General features: G+C 52.2%; 1 protein-coding gene across 1 annotated transcript; it reads left to right on the top strand.

The window, feature by feature from the left end:
* Positions 1-236: 236 nt before the first annotated feature.
* On the top strand, positions 237-15990 carry IGFBP5 (insulin like growth factor binding protein 5; the record flags this gene model as incomplete). Its single annotated transcript, XM_084235996.1, has 4 exons — positions 237-570; positions 13458-13687; positions 14306-14425; positions 15862-15990. 4 exons carry the CDS (start codon positions 237-239, stop codon positions 15988-15990), a joined length of 813 nt encoding a protein of 270 aa, XP_084092122.1.
* Positions 15991-20726: the final 4736 nt, after the last annotated feature.

The raw sequence follows: 20726 nt of genomic DNA, 5'->3' as shown, positions 1-20726 counted from the left end.
GCTGCCCTTTTCCCCCCAACCTGTTGCAAGCCTTTGATCCTTGCAATCGGGACTTGCTTGCAGGCACCCCAACTCTCCCTCTCTCTCTACATTTTGCAATTGTCTAGAGGAAGGGCACCTGCTCTACCTGCTAGAAACTTAAAAAAAAAATTTCTCCGGGCGCGCTCCTGGCCCCTTTCTCCCAGCACCCTCGCTCTCCTGCCCCGCCCCAAGGTAAAGGGGGAGACTCGGAGAAGATGGTGCTCACCGCGATCCTCCTGCTGCTGGCCGCCTGTGCTGGGCGGGCCCAGGGTCTGGGCTCCTTCGTGCACTGCGAGCCCTGCGACGAGAAAGCCCTCTCCATGTGCCCCCCTAGCCCCCTGGGCTGCGAGCTGGTCAAGGAGCCCGGCTGCGGTTGCTGCATGACTTGCGCCCTGGCCGAAGGGCAGTCGTGCGGCGTCTACACTGAGCGCTGCGCCCAGGGGCTGCGCTGCCTCCCCCGGCAGGACGAGGAGAAGCCGCTGCACGCCCTGCTGCACGGCCGCGGGGTTTGCCTCAACGAAAAGAGCTACCGCGAGCAAGCCAAGATCGGTGAGCGTGCTCGGTGTGCCAGCCACTTACCCGGCGCACGGGCGGGGGGCACGGGACCGGCTCGCCCCGTGCGCTTTGCCCGGCACAGTGCCGGGGTGCAGCCCGGGAGCGGGGAGGGGAAGGTCCTGGCCTCTAGGGATAGGAACCCTGGCAGATCCGGCTACCCGGGGCCGCAGTCTAGCCCACAAGAGCCGGGTTTTCGATGCTTCCCCCGCCCCTCCCCCACCCTACCCACCCCACCCCTTCCCCCAGGTTCGAGCCTCAAGGTTCAAATCTCCAGATCCCCAGCCTGCAGACTGAAGGGTGCATGTTGCATTACCAACGCCCTTCTCCACCCCCCCCACCCACCTACACGTTTTTTCTGAACTTGAAAAAACAATCTCTTTTGTTAAAAAATACTGCTTTAACCCGGGCCCTGGAAGCAAGGCGTTTACCGGCCTTGGGGGGGTCATTCCACCTTTGCACCCCACCCCCAGCCCCCTGCCCCCCCACCGGTCGCTGCTGATATTTCTATCTTTTTACCCAACACTAGCGCGCGCGCGCTCAGACTCGCGCACACACGCGCGCGCGCTCGTGCGCGCACACAGACACACACACACACACATGCACACACATGCACACGCACACACACACGCAGCCCGCGGTGGCTAAAGCTTTGGAGTGGGCGCTTTGGTGCCCCTCCCACGCGCACACCCTTTGCTTTTGACTCAATGTGATTGGCTGTGTGGACGGTAAGACATTAAAATGCAAACTACCCCTTTTCCACCCTGGAAGGGACAGAGCACTTTAGGCGCGCTTCGGGGCGCTGCGGGGAGACAGGGGGCGGGTCGGGGAGACGGTGAAAGGGCGGGTCGGGGGGGAGAGAAGGGGTAGGAAGCCAGGGTTTGGTGTTCCTGTGCTTTGGATGTTCCTCCCTGCAGCTAATTCCTTTCCCCCCCGCTCCCCAACTCAGATTTTACCTAGGAAGAAAGGTGGATGGAGGGTTGGGAGGCAAGAGGATTCGAAATTCAGACACCATAACTTCCCCGCCGCTGCTAAGCAGCCCCCCCAACATCTCTCAAAAACAGATCACTAGTGGGTGTGGGGTAAATGTAAAAAGGACCCTGGAAACAAAATATAACATCAAAGGGGCGGAGTCAGAAAAGCCTCGCACCCCAAGTCTCCCCCCCTCCTCCAAGGAGCCCCGCCCCCAGTTGCTCCGCCCCAAGTTCTCGGTGCCAAGACTCTAGGGTTTAAAAGGTTGACAGAGCTGCTTGTTTAATCCGAACAGTTCTATCCACCCACCCCCCCGCCATCCCCCAAACTGGGTTTATTTATATTTTTTTTTGGAAAGAATTTATTAAGCTTAAATTTTTTAAAGGCTTAATAAACTATAGACAAAAATCTGGGTGCTGGAGCGTCACCCCTGTTATCGATCTTCTCCCAAAGGGATTCAAATTGCCTAAATAATGTTTATTTTATTCTGCGCAGTTTCTGGCTGGGACAATGCTCTTCTATCCGCTTTCATTATGAGCATCTCAACACGCTTCTTCTTAACTGCAAACTACTACGGACACTCTCTTGTAGGAAAGTGTTTCCGCGCTTAATGATGAGGCAGGAGAGTTTTTCTGGGTTCAGCTTTGACACCCGCAAACTGCAGGTTTTGTCCCGCCTCGGGAGGCCGGGTCGCCTCTCCCGCTTGGCAATAGGTAGCGTTCCCGGGATTGCAGCCTGCAAAAAGGCACGGAGAGCTCAGTGCAAGCCCTGGAGGCCCCAGAGGCCAGTTTGTGGAGTTATTTTTATTAAGAGCCTCTTCTCTTTTCAAAGGCGGTCCCGCCCGCCTCATCTTGGGGCATGTGGGTTTGGAAAGGCTTAGCACCAATCCAGAAAAAAAATAAAAATAAAAATAAGTATGAATCGATTTCCTGGCTTGGAAGCCAGCGCTCTGGGTAATAATCCGGTCACATCGAAAGTATGCAAGGTATCATTCGGCCGCATTCTGGCCCCAATTTTATTTGCCCAACTGCGTGGTTAGTGTGATGTGGTCGGTGCGAGCGTAGGGCGCACGCGCGCGCAATTGCTGGAAGAGCAAATAGGCGCATCCAGCTTTCCAGATCTACCTACTACGCGCGCGCACACACTTTTGTTCCAAGTAAGATCACCTTTAGACTCGAAGCCCCTGACTCAACCCCCACCTTCAAGGTCTCTCTGGGCCAAAACGTAGCCGCCTCTCGGTTCCGCCCAGCCCTTCTCTCGACTCCACCCCGAGGCGCAGGTGCCTGGCCCCCTGCTGTGGCGGCTGGTCCGCGAAGGACCCGCGCGCGGCGAGGCTCCCGCCTTCCTCCTGGGCAGACGGGATGGAGTGGGCGCTCCTGGCTAGACCCTTTCAGCTCGAAAGCCGTTGGACGGATCCCCAAAAAAAAGTTGGAGACAGTTCTTGAGGGAAAAATGAACAGAGAGGAAGGAGAATGTCGACTCTTTGGGCCAAAATTCCTGTACCCCAACACTCCCACACACACCCCTTACCAAATCAGTAGTGAAAACTTGGGTTCGCCCCTGCTTCGAGCGGTTGCCCTATAGTTCCGGATACAGAGAGAGACACGCGTACAGACGTAGAGGTGTGTGTTTGTAGATATATCGATTTTTTTTTCAGCCAAAAAAAAAAAAAGAGAGAGAGAGAGAGAGACTTTCTAGAATCAGAAATTGGGAGCCGAGAAGAGCGAGGTGGCTGGCAGCCAAAGCTTCTGGAAGGAAGAGGGGAGGGCGGCGCGGGCTGGTGTTTTGCTAGGCTCGTTGCTGCGCAACGGGAGAGGGAGTCAGCCCGGGAGCCTGGTGCTTGGAGCGCGCCGGCCCTGCATTTTCTTTTGGCCAGTTCAGGGGCAAAGATAGATATAGAAACAGAGGGCAGTGTGTGTGAGGCTAGGGGCAGGAAGGAGACAGGAGTTATTTATTGAGCCAAGCTCAGTAAATATCGGTGAGCGGGTCAAGTCAAGGAAGGCCGGGCCTTGCTTTGGGCATTGTTTGTAGAAGGAGACTTGTGGCTTTATGAGCTGGCCCCGCAGACCTCCTGTGCCCGGGGGACATTAAGTTTAGGGTAGAGAAGTGGGTTCTGGATGTCAATTCTGCCATTGAGAAATACGAGAGGAGGAGGAACAGATAAGATGCTTCTGGGGTAAAAAAAAAAAATAAAACACACACCTACATAAAAATAAGCTCCATCTTTTGCGTCTTTGAGGTTTTTGGCCTCTGCCACCCTGGCTACCATTCCAAGCCTGGCCCAAATGCCATGGTGAAGTCCAGTTCCAGAGTTAGGTTTATTGGCCAAATTTGTGTCTGGGTTGAACAAGATCATGGAAAATTGAAGGAGCCAGATTCCTTTCTCCGCCGCACCCCCTCCCTTTGAAAGAGTCTTTGAGAGGCTGGCTGTGCCCTGAGCCAACCAAAACTGAGCTGGAAGATCAGAGCTGGAGCTTTTAACTTGACTTTTCTTGCCTTTTCTCCTCCTTCTTTCCCTTCTTTCTGCTGTGTCAGCTCGGGCTGGAAGAGCAAGCACTGTGGCCTCAGAGAGAGCTCATTTTCTTTCCATTTCTCTTTTTCTTTCTTCTCCCTCCCTTCCAGTGCCTCCCCCTCCCGCCCCCTCCCCACTCCCGGCATCCCCTGAGGGTTTGCCGTTAAGTCTGAGCAGCTGTGAATCCGGCCTGGGGCTGGGGTGGGATTTGAGCCCGCAGGTGGGCTTGCAGCTGCAGAGGGAGGGTCAGCTGACCCTAGGGGTCAGAGGTCACCATGAAGGTTGCAGCCTGGGCTTGGGAGCAGTAATCCCAGTAGAAACACTCTCCCCTTGGGGGTGGGGGGGGTTGTCTGCCTCTTGAGAAGGGAGAGTGATTTTTGTCTGAAGTTTGCACCTTGTACCTGAACAGCAAATGCCTTTAAAACCTGAGTTATTTAATGCATGAAATATAAAACCACTCCAGGCCCACTGCATCCAGAAAGTTGGAAGAACACCATGAACAGACCAGGTACCAAAGAGGAACCTGGGTGGAATCGAAAGGCAGAGGCATGGGAAAGGTTGCCCTGAGAGACAAGGAGGCAACTAGGAGAGGTTTAGATTTTGGTTTACATTTTGATCAAAAAGGGGCAGTTCCCCGGGGGCCACCCTTCAATTGTAACCTGGATGTGTTTTCTGAAACAATAAGATTGATTACATAATTGCAAAAATAAATAAGCATATTAACCAGGAAACCAAATCTAGGCTTCTGCTCCCCCCTCCTCCGTGTCTACAGAACCCCCCCCCTTTTGCTTCTAATTCCATTTCTTTCTACAATTTTTATTATCATATTTTCCTCTCTTTTTTTAATCCAAATCCAGAGTGACTGGAAACCTCCGTGAGAGGGGGAGTGGCTCTTCCTGCCTGGCCACTGGGCTCATCTTGGTTCTAGCATCTCTCCTGGACTTGCCCTGGTATTGGGCAGAGTGTTAAAGCTGGAAGCAACCTGGCCCTCGTTTTACAGATGAGGATGCTGAGAAGTGCCGAGTCACTTGCCCAAATTTAGGTGCAGGGTTGGCAGCAGAGTAGGGCGTGCCCTCCTCTTCCCTCTGAATGTCTGCTCAGTTCCACTCTCCCTGCCTTTCCTCAGTCACCAGGGCTCCTGATGGGGTCAGGTCTAAGCTGTCTTAAGACCTTTGGCAAATATTACCCAAAGCTGTCCTACCATAATGGGGGCTGTGAAAATGAACTAAGAACTCAGAACTTGGGGATGCTCTATCTTAGGGGAGGTAGTGAAGTAGCCCCAACATGGAAAATGCAGCACCCCCTTTCTTTTCAATCACACTCCATTCCATCCCAGCCTTCAAGCAAGACTGGCCTAGGCCAGTGGTTTGGTGAGGGATGGGGGCAAGGAAGATGGAGAGGGGGGTGGTGTTCAACCAGACTTAAGGTTCTCATGCTAAACCTCATTTCCTGCCCCACAGGGCTCTGTCCTGGGGTGGGTAGGCTGGTGCAGCCACAGGGAGCTGTGCAGGCTGGAGCCCCAGTCCCTAAGGAGAATGCAGCACCAAGGTGGCTGCTTCCCATGGTAACCAGCCTCTGCCAGCGCAGGCCTTGCAGGCATCAGGGCTGGAAGGATGAGGGGATCTGAGCCGTGAGGTGGGAGGAATGAAGGAACAATCGGGGATGTCTGCATCAGGGGAAAAAGAAAGCCACCAAAGTTGGTAAGGAAGAGAGCAAGAGAGGCACTGAGCGTATGCAGACACCACGTCAGTGATGCGGAGACACAGGACCCCAGAGTATAGTAGATCTGGGGGTTACAGAGAATCATCCTGATACTTGCTGGAAGGGGGACAGCTCCTCCCTAGGGGAGTCTTCTGAAGGAGGCAGGTAAGATTAGCTGCTCTTCCCAGTAGACTAGACCCACCAGGTGAGCCCTAGGGGAGCTGGAAAGTACATAGGTGGCCTCATTTTTGATCCCACAACCTAACCTATTGGCTCTGAGTCATTTCTCTCCCCAAATGCTGAAGCCAGATCCTGTCTGGATTTGTACTCAGACCCCAGCCTCATAGACCTCCACTGTTTTGCATGTTTTATGTGGACCCCAGTTATCCTGGCCATCAAAATTGGACCCCCACAGCGGGCATGTCTCTCTGTCACCCCAGTGAAAAGGACTTACCTTCCAGACCCCTTAGGATAACACTATCCAATTGAAATATAATGTCATATGGCATTTCAAAATTTCTAGTAGCCACATTTTTTTAAAATGGTAAAATGAAGCGTGGTATTATTTTCATCATATATTTTCATTCAATAGATCCAAAATATTATACTTTAATATCTAATCAAATAAACAGTGATGGGATCTTTTACTTTTTTTCTTTGATATTAAGTCAGCTGTGTACTTTATGCCTATAGCACATCCCAGTTCAGACACTGAATTCACTGGGAACCTGCAATCTGTATTTTTAGGTTTCATAAAATTTACAGTTGAAATAGTCCATCACGCATCCACGTTGTTCTAAATATACTTAGAAATTTTCCAGTGACCAAATTGAGTACTGGTTTTCTAATTTAAATTAATTCAAGTAAAAGAGCTTTTAAAATTTCATCCACTGGTCCTATGTTAAGTGTCCAGCCACATGGGGCTAGTGGCCATCTAACCTGGCTGCAGAGGGGCCATCGTGAGCCCCTCCCTCACCTGAGAAGGGAACCCTGCTCCACTCTTTCCTCCTGCCCTCAAAGAGTCTAAACAAGAGTCTAGAGTTTTGATTGCCAGAGTGGACAGAATTCCCTTGTTTAACCCCTAGCAGAACTTGGGGGGAGTTCCAGCTGCCTGCTCCCTGCCGCCCCCTTCTGGCCATCCAGAACTTTTCAGTGGCAATAAGGGGGCCGCCTCTTGTACTATTGGCCACAGGCTGTACTAAGCCGTGAGTGGAAGTGTAGATGGCCCTACCTCTCCTCCATCAACCCTGTTCCATGCTGAGGCTGCTCCCCACCTCGCCCCTCCAGGGCCTGCTGATGTGGGGTGTATATGGGGAACCTATACAGATGTTCTTACTGAGCACGCTCCATTTTTTCCCACTCCAAAGAAACCTGACTGGAGACACTCACCCTGAGAGATATGCGTGAGTGTATTTCTTATGGGTGACTCTGTCACCAGCTCCACCCAGGGATCAAGGAATGTAAATTAGAGTCATGGGTCAGAATCCTGTTTTGGTCTTAGGGAGAAAAAAATGAGGGGGATCTTTTTACTTACCCCTGTTCTTTTGGCAGTGGGGGATATGTGAGACCCCACTTTGAGAATGTCACCTCCTTGACATGTGCCACATCTTTAGGGTCTTAATGCAGCATGAAGGCATGGAGTCGCAACAGGGAGGGGAGAGCTCCCTCACGAGACCTCTGAGAGGGGGCTCTTTGCAAAGGCCTTCTACTTGGCCATCAGGCAGACTCCCCAGAGCCTAGGGAGAGCCATCACTTAACTGCAGACCTTTCTGCCCTCCACAGAGTCTTGGCTCTTGTGCTCTGCAAGGAAATAACTGTCCACCAGGAGCCATGGCAACCAAAGTTTTAGTTGATGAATGGAATGAAAGGCAACCGAGACCACAAAGGCAGGAACGGGTGCTGAAATCAATTAGCACGTATCAGCTCATTTCACCCTCATAACCACCCCACAGGGAGGGGGCTGTGTTCATCCCACCCATAACAGAGACTGAGAGCATTCCGAGGACATCTGCACACAGCAGGGCGTATAGGGGTGCATTTGGCAGCACCACCTTCAGCCCAGGAAGGCTTACTGCACGTTAAGAGCTTGCAGCCTGGCCATTTCCGAATCCTTGCTCACTCTACTGAGCGGTCTTTGTGTCTGCTCAGGACCAGAGGCTCCATGCCCGCCTTGGCCAACTCTGCTGTTGGTTTTGAACACTTAACACGTTGGTTTTTGTGGCCTGAGATGGGGTGGGGACTGTGAGGGAGCTCAGCCAGGTAAAACTCTGGCCCTCAGTGTCCAGTCACAGATGCTGAATCCGCAGCCCCACTCTGCTCCTCACCCCACAAGCACAGGACTGATCTCTAGAGTGATGGTTGTTCGGGTTTGTTTTCCTCTTGCAAAGTCAGTGTTCCTTTGCTTCTCAGCCCATAATTTGGATTAGAAAGAGCCCAGGACTTGCACGTCCTTTGCTGAGCACAGAGGAAAAGGAAACTCTTCCAAGAGAGCAGGGGACAGGTAGATGCTGCTCAGGAATCAGGAATGGCATGGGAGGAGGATCACATCACCCCAGAAAGGCTCCTCAGTCCCCCGAGTGCCCTGTCCATGCCTTTTGTGCAAAGATGAGCACACAGCAGCCCTGAGTCATCTGGCATCTGGAAACCGGTCAGGAGACTGAGACATGGCTGACAGTTTTTTCAACAGTGAGCAGCTGAGCTATCATTCCCCATAAGCCTCAGGTTGTAGCAAAGAGCAGGTGGCTGCAGGTTGGCTAGGAAACTGGGGAGAAGGCAGAGAGCACCTGGCCTGGGCCTTACCCACACGCAGGCATGGACCAGTGACCTCCACCAGCACTTCCACTGGAATTTCCTGCAATGTTGGAAAAGGCGTATGTCTCCACGGTCCAATTCAGTAGCCACCGGTAGAGCAGAGAGGCCCAGCAAGTCCAGGGCACCCGACTTCTGCCCACCCCCATGAGGCTCATCTCCTTGTCCTTCCTGTGGCAGTGATTACACTTAGAGACAGGGACACAGGGGAGATGACCACTCATGGCGTCCACTGAGCTCTCATTGGCCCAGATACTGCACAGAAAGGACCCCATGCCTACTATTGTCAAGCTCTTGAGCAGATCCAGGCATCTCTCCATTTCAAGATTATTTCTTCAATACCACACACCCAGGTGACCATGATAAATGATAAAGTTCTGCCCTGAAGAAGTTTACTCTTTAAATTCTACAGAGGGAGGGAGCTAGATTGAGGGCCAGAGGAAAAGCTCACCTTGTCATTCTTTGGAGAGAAATTCTGGCCAAACCCATCTTGTCTGCTGGCTAGAAAAAGAGACTTTCCTTTCCTTGGGCCCAGGTGGCCCAGTAGAGCCCCACAATCTACCGGAGCTGCAAATTCTGAGTTCCCCTAGCTCCTTCCACTTCTCTAAGCAAAGTCGCAATATCTGGGCCATCCAGTTTTCTCTTGTGTTTGATTATGAGGTCACAACAGAGCAGGAAGCTATTGTCAGTCGAGGGTCCAGCTGTTATTGGTACTGGGGGGCACTGAGAGCCCCCTGGGGTAGGAGGTCTACAGCAGGATGGAGCAAGAAGAGCAGGGGGAGAGTAGGAGGATGTGGGTGGGTGTGTATATTGTGTTTTTGTACGGTGAGCAGCACTGCCCACCCTTGGGTGCTCCAGGTCCCGGATGTGCCTCAGTGGATGCTCCTGTACCAGTGTGACTGGGAATCCTCAGGAATGAAGGCAGAAGGGAGAGACGACAAGGCAGCAGGTGGGAGAGAGGCGGCTGGCAGGACTGAGGAGGAGAAGCCAGTACCCACCCCAACATACATACCAGGAAGATCCAAGGTTCTTCTAAGTCTGGGAGTGAGAGCGCCCTGCCTTCTAGGCTTCCAGCAGTTGGGAGGGCCCTGAACATTCCACTTTCCCCTTCTCTGCTACATCCTTTCCAAATGAAGCGAGGTCCCAGATAAGCTTCTCTTCTTTCCCTGATAATTTTCTTTCCTTGATTCCACTTTTGGATGGAAGAAACAGCCAGGGTTATGCACAGATAAGCCATGCCTGTCCCCACCCCCCAACTCCTGCACCTGCCTTCTTCCTCTGCCACCCCACCTGGCTTATTCCCAGTCCTCTTTGGCACAATTTACCTGACCCTTTAAATGCAGGCTTCAGGCACACAGAGAAAAGGAGAGGATGTGGGTGGTTGTCAGAGAAGTAGGAGAGGATGGAAGCAAACAAATTCCAGATTTTTCAATTGCTCATAGTCCCTAGAAATTAGCAGCAGGACATGTCCTGTGGCTGTCAATCTCCTCCGCCATCTACTGGCCATGGGAGGTATTGACCTGTTGGGTGACCAGCTTCCAGACCCCACCCAACTGAGAGTCCCTTCTCTCCAGTTCAGGGGGAGAGCTGCTTCAAGCTGCCTCTCGGGCAGTCCCTCTCTGTATCCCACCTAAATCCCTCTGCAGTCTTGGTCCATTTTCTCTTAAAGAAATAGCCCAGGAGTTGCCAGTCTACTTGTTGTTTCTGGTTTTATTTAAAATGCAAACCCTTCCAAAATTGAAAGCCTATTTATGACTCGGCCACAAAGCAGCTGAGTAGGGCTAACTGGCTCCAGTGTCCCAGCCCTGGCTCACTTTCCAGTCCTTTAATCTCTGTGGCTCTGGACTGGCTCCACTCCAAGTTTCCGCTGTCTCCCTGAAGCCTACAGGTGACCACAAGGCCTTGATTAGTATCTCTGATACTCAACTCCCCGCTGCCTAAGTAATAGGTCCCATGGGGTTAATTGGCACCAAAATCCTGAGGCACATTAAAACCCAAATCCTGCACCTCAGAAGGGACCCAACTGGGGAGGGTGGGTCCTCAGGACGACCCCTGCCCCATCCCCTAGAGTGCAGCCCAGAAAGGAGACAGGGTTTGCAAAAGTGTTTTGCATTCCTTAAGGATGATAGAGGAACCCAATTTGTTCCCTAACATCTTCATCGCCTGGCCCAAGGCAATACTTGCACACCAGCAAAGAGAAGACTAAGAGGTTGAAGTAAATGTGTCCCAGAGTTTCCCCAACCATTGTTAAGAGCTTCATCCTCCCTCCAGGATGGGTGACTCAAAGTTAAGGTGCCCACAGCATTTCTTAGAAAAGGTCCTTAAAGGGGGAGGACCTCGAGATGCATTATTGATATATGGGAGGCTGGACATGGCTGTTACCAAAGAGAGATGCCAAAATGACATCTGGGGACAGACCTTTCACCAGAGGTAACCCCCAAAAACAGGTGGCCAGAAGAGGGTCAATGGGAGCCCCATCTTCTTAAGTTTTCCTTAAGAAGTAGAAAGAATACTGCTGCCAAAGGCATGGGGACTTGTTTCTCTTGGACACAGAGGGATGGACTAGGTGGTCTATTAGGAGAATTCCAGGAGCTGGTCCAGCTGCTGGAGATGGGCCACTTCCTGAGCTCTTTTCCCTGTATGAGGCAATTCTGGAAGCCCAGAAGGGACCCACCTGTCCCCTGAGGACAATTTTCTGGCCTTCCAGACCAGGCTGGATCTGTGTTCTGTCCTCCACGCCTTGGCCAGCACCAAACCCTCTTGTCCTCATCCCCCTTTTATCTGGTGACAATCTTAATGGAGAAGGGCTTTGCCTGTGTACCCCTAGAAAGCCCCCAGCCTTTCTGGGGCAACCCTTTTCCCAGTGATCAAGTGCTCTTTGAGGATTCGAATGCTTGTTGAGGCCCAGAGAGATTGAGTGTAGAATCTCAAGTCACTCAGTAAGATGGGCCCGGCGAGCCTTCCACACCCACCATGGTGAGCTTCTCCCTCCTCACCCTCCTCACCAAGACCTGCTCCTCAGTCTCTGCCTGTGTTCTCAGATGACAGAGTCCCCCAAACCAGCTCTGCTCCTCCCTGCATCACACCCCATCTTAGCGCACCCCCTTACCAAGAAAAGCTGGTGGACCCAAAACACTCCTAGCTGCATCCCACCTCCAGGCACATCACCTGCTGATCAATCATCACAGCAACTTCTGATTAAAAAAACAGGGCGTAAGCCAACAAGAACTGGGGAAAAGGGTGAAAGGCCAAAAGTGGGAGGTAGAGGTTCTTGTGTTGAATTTTGTTCAGAGAGAATCTCCCCACTGTTTTGCTGTTTGCTCTCTCCAGTCATCGTCCTCTCTTGTAACTACTTCCTTTCCTCTCCTGTAGATAAATACCCAAATCAAATAACCCTCCCACAATCCCCCCTCACCCCAGCACTGGAGTCTTCTTCAGGGCTGGGAACTTCACTGCTAAGGCCTTAAAGACAGGATGTCAACACAATGAAACTTGACAAATCCTGAGCCAAGAGACAAACAGGTGCTAGAGTGCATTCTGCCACCTGCCACCTGACCTGGTAGACCAGGTCTCCCAGTGCCTCCCTTAAATGCCCTGAAACTTTTGCGGAGCTGGCAGCTCTGAGGTCGGGTTCAAGTCCTGCCCCAACACCCAACCGTGTCTTCCCATTAAGCTTCTCTCTCAGTGTGCCTCATTCCCACCTCCTTGTTTTCTACCCTTCATATTCCATATACCCCTCACCAACGCAGGTCCTGGATAACCCAGCGGCGTTGAGAGAAAACAGGATTTTTGTTTACCCTGCTTGAGTTATTGTGGCCACCCTAAAACACTAGTTCCTGAGGGTAGAATTTGAAAAGCAAAGGGAGCAATAAAGACAGGGTCTTCCCACTCCACCCCTGCCCCTCTGCTCACAGTGGGCATCCTGGCCAGTGGGGAAGAGCCATGTGAGACCTCCCCACTCCGAGTCTGCCAAGGGTGGTGGAGTCAAGGAGCTGACCATGGGACATCTAGGGGTGGATGCTGTGAGATAAGAATTGGGTACAAGACAAGGTCAGGCAGGGAGAATCAACAGACTAACAAATAAGCGAACAAAGTCCTACTTCTTTAAAGGTCCTGAGAGTCAGCTAAGTATAGACTGTCCCCAATCACCCCTATATATAACTGCTCCAGCCCCAGCTGTCAGCCTCTCTGGGCCCAGAACTGAGTTATGTTTCAGCCTGTCAGGGCATGGGGCACAGAGATAGGTCTGAGCCAGGGCTGGGAGCCAGGCCTTCCCACCCCCACTGGCACTGTTCCCCCAAGGCTCCATACTTCTGGCTCTCTCAGAACCCCTCCACCTGCTCGTCCAACCCCCCAGAATTCCTGCTCCCACTCCCCAAGTCCAAATATTAATATCTCTCTGTTCCCAGCAGTTCTGAAAGCACCAAGATGTCCCAGAAGATAGACATCACCTTTCTTGTCCATGCCCTGGCTGTCCCCCATTTTGCTCCCACAGCCCAGATCTCCAGGCTGTCTTCTTATCCCAGCCCCCTCCAGCCACCACCCCGTCGCCTCATTCAGTCTCCCAAGCAAGCAACAGCCCTCCCAAAGATGCTCCCCTCCCGCTTCCTCCTTCCAGTCCCAAAAATATTCCTTTCTCTCTTATGTCCCCTTGGCTTTTCCAAGAGTCTTCCACTCCCTGAGGTCTTGCGGGCTGACTCTCCACTCAGTGCCAGCAGCTCCCCCTCCACCGACACAGGTGTGGATTGCTTCCCTGGTTCTGGTCTCCCTGCTTTCCCCAGTCAGTACCCCAAACCTCCTCACCCCAAACTCCAAGTCTAGGCGCTGGTGCCTCCACACCGTCTTGCTCGACCCGCAGAGGCTGACCCTCTCTCCCCACTTCCACCTGCAGAGAGAGACTCCCGCGAGCATGAGGAGCCTACCACCTCCGAGATGACCGAGGAGACCTACTCCCCCAAGATCTTCCGGCCCAAGCACACCCGCATCTCCGAGCTGAAGGCCGAAGCAGTGAAGAAGGACCGCAGAAAGAAGCTGACCCAGTCCAAGTTTGTGGGGGGCGCTGAGAACACTGCCCACCCCCGCGTCATCTCTGCACCTGAGATGAGACAGGAATCTGAGCAGGTGAGTCTCCAGGGCTCCTCCCCACCCCACTCTGCTATAGCTCCCTGCAGCCTCTGCCACCCTGTTCTTCCCACCATGCCCTGCGACGGATGATGGGACTCCTGGCAGCAGGGCGACTTGGGCTGGACCTAGCCAAGGACCTACCGCTTACCAAGGCAGCTGAGCTTTGGATTCAGGAGGATGTTCAGAGCTTCCATTTATTCTGGGCGATCATAGATGTAGTGTCTTTCAAGAGCAATGCCAGCAGGCCTCAGGGGCCACACAGCAGGCCGTGAATGCATGCCCTGGGGCTGCGTCTCCACAGCAACAGCTGAACCTTCTCATAGAGCACCCAGAGGCTCTCTAGTCTTCATTACCCAGCAGAATGGAAAAGCTGAGGGTGGGCGGCCTGGTGGACAAGTGAGACATTGGCCCACTCTGGCCTGGTCAAAGGCAGGTTTTATACACCCAGAGTACATGACAGGCAGAGGAGAAGGGAAAGATCTGTGGTAGCAACTCATTCAGACCAAAAGCAGTCACTGTCCCCCTAGACCACTCAGCTCCCACGCCCCGGGGTGGCTGGTCTGCACATGCGGGTGGCTTATGCCAGCCTCTCACCCTCTGTCCCTCCGCACACAGGGTCCCTGCCGCAGACACATGGAGGCCTCCCTGCAGGAGCTCAAGGCCAGCCCCCGCATGGTGCCCCGCGCCGTGTACCTGCCCAACTGTGACCGCAAAGGATTCTACAAGAGAAAGCAGGTACGCCCCAGTGCAGAGGGCCCCTGAGTTACCAGGGAACCTCAACCTCTAGCCTTAACAGCAGTGTTTCCGGGTCCTCCAGCCTCCCCCACATACCACGACCTTCCATGCTGATTGCTTGGAGCCTCCCAGACTGTCATCTACTTTTAATGGTCCACCTTAAGTGCATCAATTCACCTTAAGGGGAATGTGCTCGTTGTCTGTGCTTGTTAACATCTCTGCTGGTGCAAACACATCCACTCATGTATATACATATATGTGACTTCACAACAGATTTTCTGCATGTGCCACAACAGATTTTCTGCATGGACCAGATCGTGTCTGGTCCAGGTCAGGCTACACTTTGGGCAGCCCTATTGTGGATTAGGCTGGAATACTTATTAAAGGGGTACGTGTGACCTCAAGACAGTGGCCCTCAGACTGTCCAGGGCATCAGAACAGGCCCAGAGGACTTGCTGAAAACACTGATTGTGGCCAGTTGCACCCCAAGAGCTTCTGACTGGCAGTTCTGGAAATGATTCAGAGTTTTGCATTTCTAAAGTTCCCCGGTTACCCTGCTGCTCCATAGTGGCATCCCTCATGTAGATTAGGGGTCAGGTGGCCTGAGGTCAGTTCTTGACTCTGCCACTTACCAGCAGGGACTCCTTTACCCTGCTTGTTTCATGTCTCTGCTTCCTGAAGGGGAAAGGAATCAGCCCATTCTCCCCCATCATGAGGAATAACAGGTTAATCTTTGTAAAGCACAGTGACCAGGACCTGCCACACTGGCACACCTCGTAGATAATTGCGGGTTCAGTTCCAGACCACTGCAAGAGAGCAAATATTGAAATAAAGTGTGTCTCAGGAATTTTTTGGTTTCCCAGTGCATACAAAAGTCCTATTTACACTACACTGTAGTCTATTTGGTGTTCAATAGCATTCTGTCAATGCTATTATATCCCTTAATTAAAAAGTACTTCATTGCTAAAACACACACACACACACACACACACACTAATCATCATCTGAGCCTTCAGCATGTCCTAATCTTCTTTTTCCTGGTGGAAGGTCTCATGATAAACACAATATCTGCAAAGCACAATAAGACCAGGATGGGATGGCTATTTGGTTTAGTGGTATCTGGTACATGATGAAGCTATACAAGCAGTGCCTCCTACCACTATTATTATCATTATCATCATCACCATCATCATCAGATCATGTAGCCCTCTGGCAAATCGCTGGAGAATACCACCTTGAATGGCATGGGAGATATAAAAAGCCTGTAGGAGCTAGCCAAAGGCAGACCGGCAAAGAGGGCACCAGAACCCCGAGGGTTGGTTACAGCTCCCCCAGCTCTCTGGGGCTGGGAGTCTCTCTTAGAGGGTGGGGAAACAGATAGGAGCAGAGTTTCGGGGTCCCATCGCCCTCACTGCCTATCGCTCTCCCCACCCCAGTGCAAGCCTTCCCGTGGCCGCAAACGTGGCATCTGCTGGTGCGTAGACAAGTACGGCATGAAGCTGCCAGGCATGGAGCACGTCGGGGACTTCCAGTGCCACACTTTTGACAGCAGCAATGTGGAGTGATGCGTCCCCTCCCCGCCCCACCTCCCCTTGCGCCCCTCCCACCCCTAGCCCCGGCTCCAGCCAGCGCCTCCCTCCACCCCAGGACGCCACTCATTTCATCTCATTGAAGGGAAAAAATACATATATATATCTTTTTGAGGAAACTGAGGACCTCGGAATCTCTAACAAGGTCTCAACTTTGAAAACGGCAACAACAGAGATGCAAAAAGTTAAGGAGAACCCCCTTTAAAATGGTTTTCTTTTGAGACAAGTCAGGTGCACATGGAAGGGAAGAGAGGAAGAAGAAAAGCAAAGGGCAGATGATGCTGATGTCAGAGAGAGGGAAAGGTGAGAGAGTTCAGAAAAGGAAAAGAAGGGCGTGGGCAGGGAGGAAAGATCCCAGGACCGGGGCTGGATCCAGGTGTGCACCTGGCCGCAAGCTGAGTCCCTAGGGTGTTTGGGCCCTAGGAGATGTGGCCCAGGTATGGCTTTGCATGGCATACTTGCAGTTTCCCCAGTGTGAGTTGGTCACATGGGAGAAAGGAAAAGACCCAGGTGTCTGTGCCCAGCCTGTCTCTCTCTCCTCCAGGCAGCAATTCAGAAGGCTTGGAGCCTGTTCTTTCTCTCCCCTGATCCAGCGGAGTGTTCTCTCTCCCCCAAATTTGTGAAAACTGAAATGCATTCCATTCCTCCCAAAGCAAAACAAATTAATAACTGAGTGATATTAGATAGACAAGTTTTCCTGTGCACAGTTCACTCCCAGGCAGACTTTTAGAAATCAACACACAACCAATAGCCAATAACTGAAAGACTTGTCCTCCCAGGGTGACTAAAATTACCTGCTGAAGCCAGTGGTTTCAACCCCTATTGTATTCAATATGCAGACAGTACAGCCTCTGAGGGAGAGGCTAGCTGAAAAAAAAAAAATTGTGGGCCTGTATTTATCTACCAGGCTCCCTATCGCCATATATAGGCATGTAAATCTCTCTTCTTTTTCTTTCTTCCTTCCTTTCTTTTAAAGGTTTGCATTTACTTTCCAAAGTACTTTCTATAGAGGCATTGAAGAGCTTCCTCATTCTGGGAAAACCAAGAAAAATCATATTCTTTTGATGGGACATAGTGTGGAGCAATTCCCTCTGTGCCTGTGTGTGTAACGACCGCCAGGCCAGGTAGATGAGAACTCCCAGGTGCGCCCACCTTGCTCCCAGTAATCACCCTTTTAGCCTTCAGACCCTCCAGAGGTCCAAGTTTGACCTATGGGGCCTGGCCAGACTTTTCATGTCTTCTGGGCACCATCTGCCTTTTGAAAGCCTCCCAGGCTTCAGGCTGGAGAGCAGGAGGAGACTGAGCGAGAGATGGTCTGGAGGGAGATAGAGGTGGGAAGGTTTATATACAGGGAAAGAGCCAAGTGGTTGCTCAGGCCAGAATAGATGGAGGGATGGAATGAAGGCACACGGGGCTTGGGGAATGGGCTGGGGGGCTGATCGCCCCTTTCAGGGGCAACAAAAAAAGGGGACAAAGCCAAGAGAAATTTCCTTGGGTCCTCACTTTGTAAGCTCTCTGGGATTTGGGAGAAAAGAGAGAAGTAAGAGGGGAAGGTAGGTTTTAAGAGAGCAATGAGCCTCCTCCAGGCCATAGAGTCCCAGAAGTGAGTTCTAGACATTAGCAGCTGAGAAGGAATGAGGTCCAGTAGAGGACGGCCATGCTTTTGAAGAGACAAGACAATGTGCTCATAGGCCCACCTTCAGCCTGTACGAGGGACAGAGGCCAAAGAGTCTTTCAAGCTCTTCAACCACTCTGGCTGGTTCACGCTTCCTCCCTGGGGTGGAGGATGGAAGAAAGGTATAGGGAATGGATACTTTGGGGGTGCTGTCATTGGCAGCCAGATTCTGAACTAAAAAAAATCCCATTCTCCACTGGCTTTCTCAACAACGGGAGGCCTTGAAGCTGTCCTCCACGGCTGGAGATAGCCTGCAGGGGAAGAGGGCTTGGACACTGGCAGAGGAGGCCCTTCCTTGCTGTGAACAGTCTCTCCACTCTTTCCTGATGGCTTGACACCATGAGACAACCTCCAACACCAAGCTTGGGGCAGCGAAGAGGAAAACAAATTAGCACATCTATTTCGACCCGTGGATACATGGAGCAGTGCACCCCGGGGACTGCCTCCTACTGTCCAAGATGGACAGTGATGGGCAGTGAGAGAAGTGGTCAGTCTTCACGGGACAGGGCCCAATGGGACTGGCAGCCATGAGGACTCACCTGACCTGCCGAGTCATCACCCCCATCTCGGCACAACTCTCCCAGCCCCCAGCTCGCATCTCGGTGTCCTAGGCCAGTACCCTCTCCCTTTCCCACATCACTCTGCTCTCTGCCCATTCCTTCTTGGATCTTGAGAGCTCATCCAACTGAGATCTGCCAAGTGGATACTGGGGTACCATTCCCCCTAAGAAAAGACTGAGCCAGGAATTGCGTGCCCTACCCCCACCCCTCCCAAGGCCTGGACTTGGTTCCTGAGGGGCTTCCCCCACCCCCATCCCTACTGTTTACTGGACTTTACTTGGCTCTTTGCTGCCAGCCATAAGGTGGGGAATTGTGTTCTAGTTGACCCTGCCAGCGTCATCGGCTTTCCAAAGTTTCCATGTCAACTCACCCACACCTGCCAGCGCCTGCAGGAAGTGATTCTGGTGCCACACCCCAGAGGAAGCTGGACCTTCATGACAGATGGAACTAAACCTCCCAAAGGGGAGGTCTGGCCTGAGCCCAGATTGGGGTGGGGGGTCACAAGGAGGGAGCCACTGAGGCAGATGGAGCCCCTCCCTTGGAGGGTGGGAGCAAAGGCAGGTGTGGAGGGTCAGGGGCTGTGAGGCCCTGAACACCAGCCTCCCTCACTCCCGACTGCCTGTTGCCACTATCTGCCCACCTTGGCCATGGACTCCAGTTTCGGACCTCACTTCTCATGCAGCCCCTCCCCCCAGCAGGAGGTCTCTGCCCATCTCCCCTTTGACTCATGCCTCACTCAGGCAGTGGAGAATTTACCTGTCGTCCCGCCACCCCTGCCCGGTGACTGAGGGAGACCTAACCAGGAAAGATGCTCCTTTCCCCCAGGGAAGCACTACCCACCCAGGCCAACAGGGCATCTGGGAAGAGACTCGAAAGTTTCTGACAGCCAGGCCTGGACAGACAGGCTTGGAGACATTCAACTCCACACGGGGGAGGACGGGCAGCCCTGCGTGGTCCCGCACCTCCTCTCCGGCCTCCCCCACCTCCCATCGCCTGGGCTGTGTCTCCACTGGCACCCTGCATGGGGTCAACCTCCTCCCTCCTCCTGGCTGGTTAGCAGGGACAGGGCTGCCACGGCAACCGCCAGGCCCCCTTCCCATCCATCCACTCAGCCCCCCGGAGAATGGGGACTTGGGAGAGGCGTGGGCCCAGAAGCCACTCTGGCCAGGAGAGCAGCGCTTTGACTTCCAAGAGGAAGGGAGGCTAAGACTTGAGAAGCAGCGGCTCAGCCAGCAGGTCTGCCAGCCGGCCACCTAGGCCTTGTACTGTCTTTATTTTAAAACCACTAAGGTGCAAGACTTCTTTTGCACTTTTCTCCACTTTTTTTTTCCTCGTAGTTTTTTGTTTCCTTTTTTAAACATGCTTTCTTGGTTTTCGAATGGAGTATATAGTTTAGCCATTTCCACAGATTCTGGCCTCCTCTTTTTAACTCCTTTTGGATGGGAAAGGGAAGGTAGGGAGGGTCAGACGAGGGGGCTCTCAGCCACCCCGCACCCTTCACCCCAGTCCCTGGTCCCGGCAGCCAGCCTGAGCCCCACATCTTCCACCGCCACAGTCACACAGTAACCCACACGGATAGACGGTTGTCAGTCAAGATCCTTCAGATTCCGAGTTGCCTACCGGTTTGTTTAAGATAGCAGTAACCACAGCACATATTAACTGTAGTTCTTTATAGCACGGCATACATACCTACCATAGCTCTATCCTCTCTTCCTTTTTTGTTTTCAACTTTTTAAAAAAAAAATAAGTGCTCATAATCTTTACTGGTGAAAAGGATGAAAAAAAAAACCAACAAACAAAACTAGTTTGTGAAAAAAAGTTGGAAAAAAAAATCACCTGAATGCGGAAGAGCTCGGTCTCCTGTTGAGCATTTTGTACCTAAGGAAATAAAAACAGAAAACAAAAACAGAGATCTCACGTTTTATTAAAAAAGTGAAGATTGCTGTATACTATTTATTCAAGTTATAATTTATGTTACTCCTTGATCTTTGTCTTTTGTCATGACAAAGCATTTATTTAATAAAGTTATGCATTCAGTTAGCCTGCGTCAGCTTCCTCCAGGGGCCCAGGGAAGACAAATGCAGGGTGAGATGAGCCCACCATACTCAGCACAGAGAGAGGGGCAGGAGAAAGGACCAAGTGGAGGCAGGGCGAGGGCCTGCTCCCCCCCCCAGCTGGGGGCCCCCTAGACATGCCCTTCCATCCAGTTTGGGTGCCCCTTTCTCTGTCCCTTCAACACTGTTTCAATGAATTCACATTCACCATTCTTAGAAGGGCAAATAATCATCACGTGTTCTGCCACTGTTATTATTATTATCATTTCAACTCAGCCCCTGCTATTAAATAAAGTGGCATTAATCCACTCTTAAACAAATGGTGGCTCTCTTCTACTTGGACAGAATTTCAAGGAAGCCATTTCTAGAATGTTCCTCCATCACTTACTCCAGTGCTTCGTAAGCTCTTGACTCCTAGACACC

This window comes from Talpa europaea (genome assembly GCF_964194135.1).
Source record: "Talpa europaea genome assembly, chromosome: 1".
Lineage (NCBI taxonomy): Eukaryota > Metazoa > Chordata > Mammalia > Eulipotyphla > Talpidae > Talpa > Talpa europaea.
Note: the sequence above shows the minus strand (reverse complement) of the source record. Positions and strands in the feature narration are given on the sequence as shown.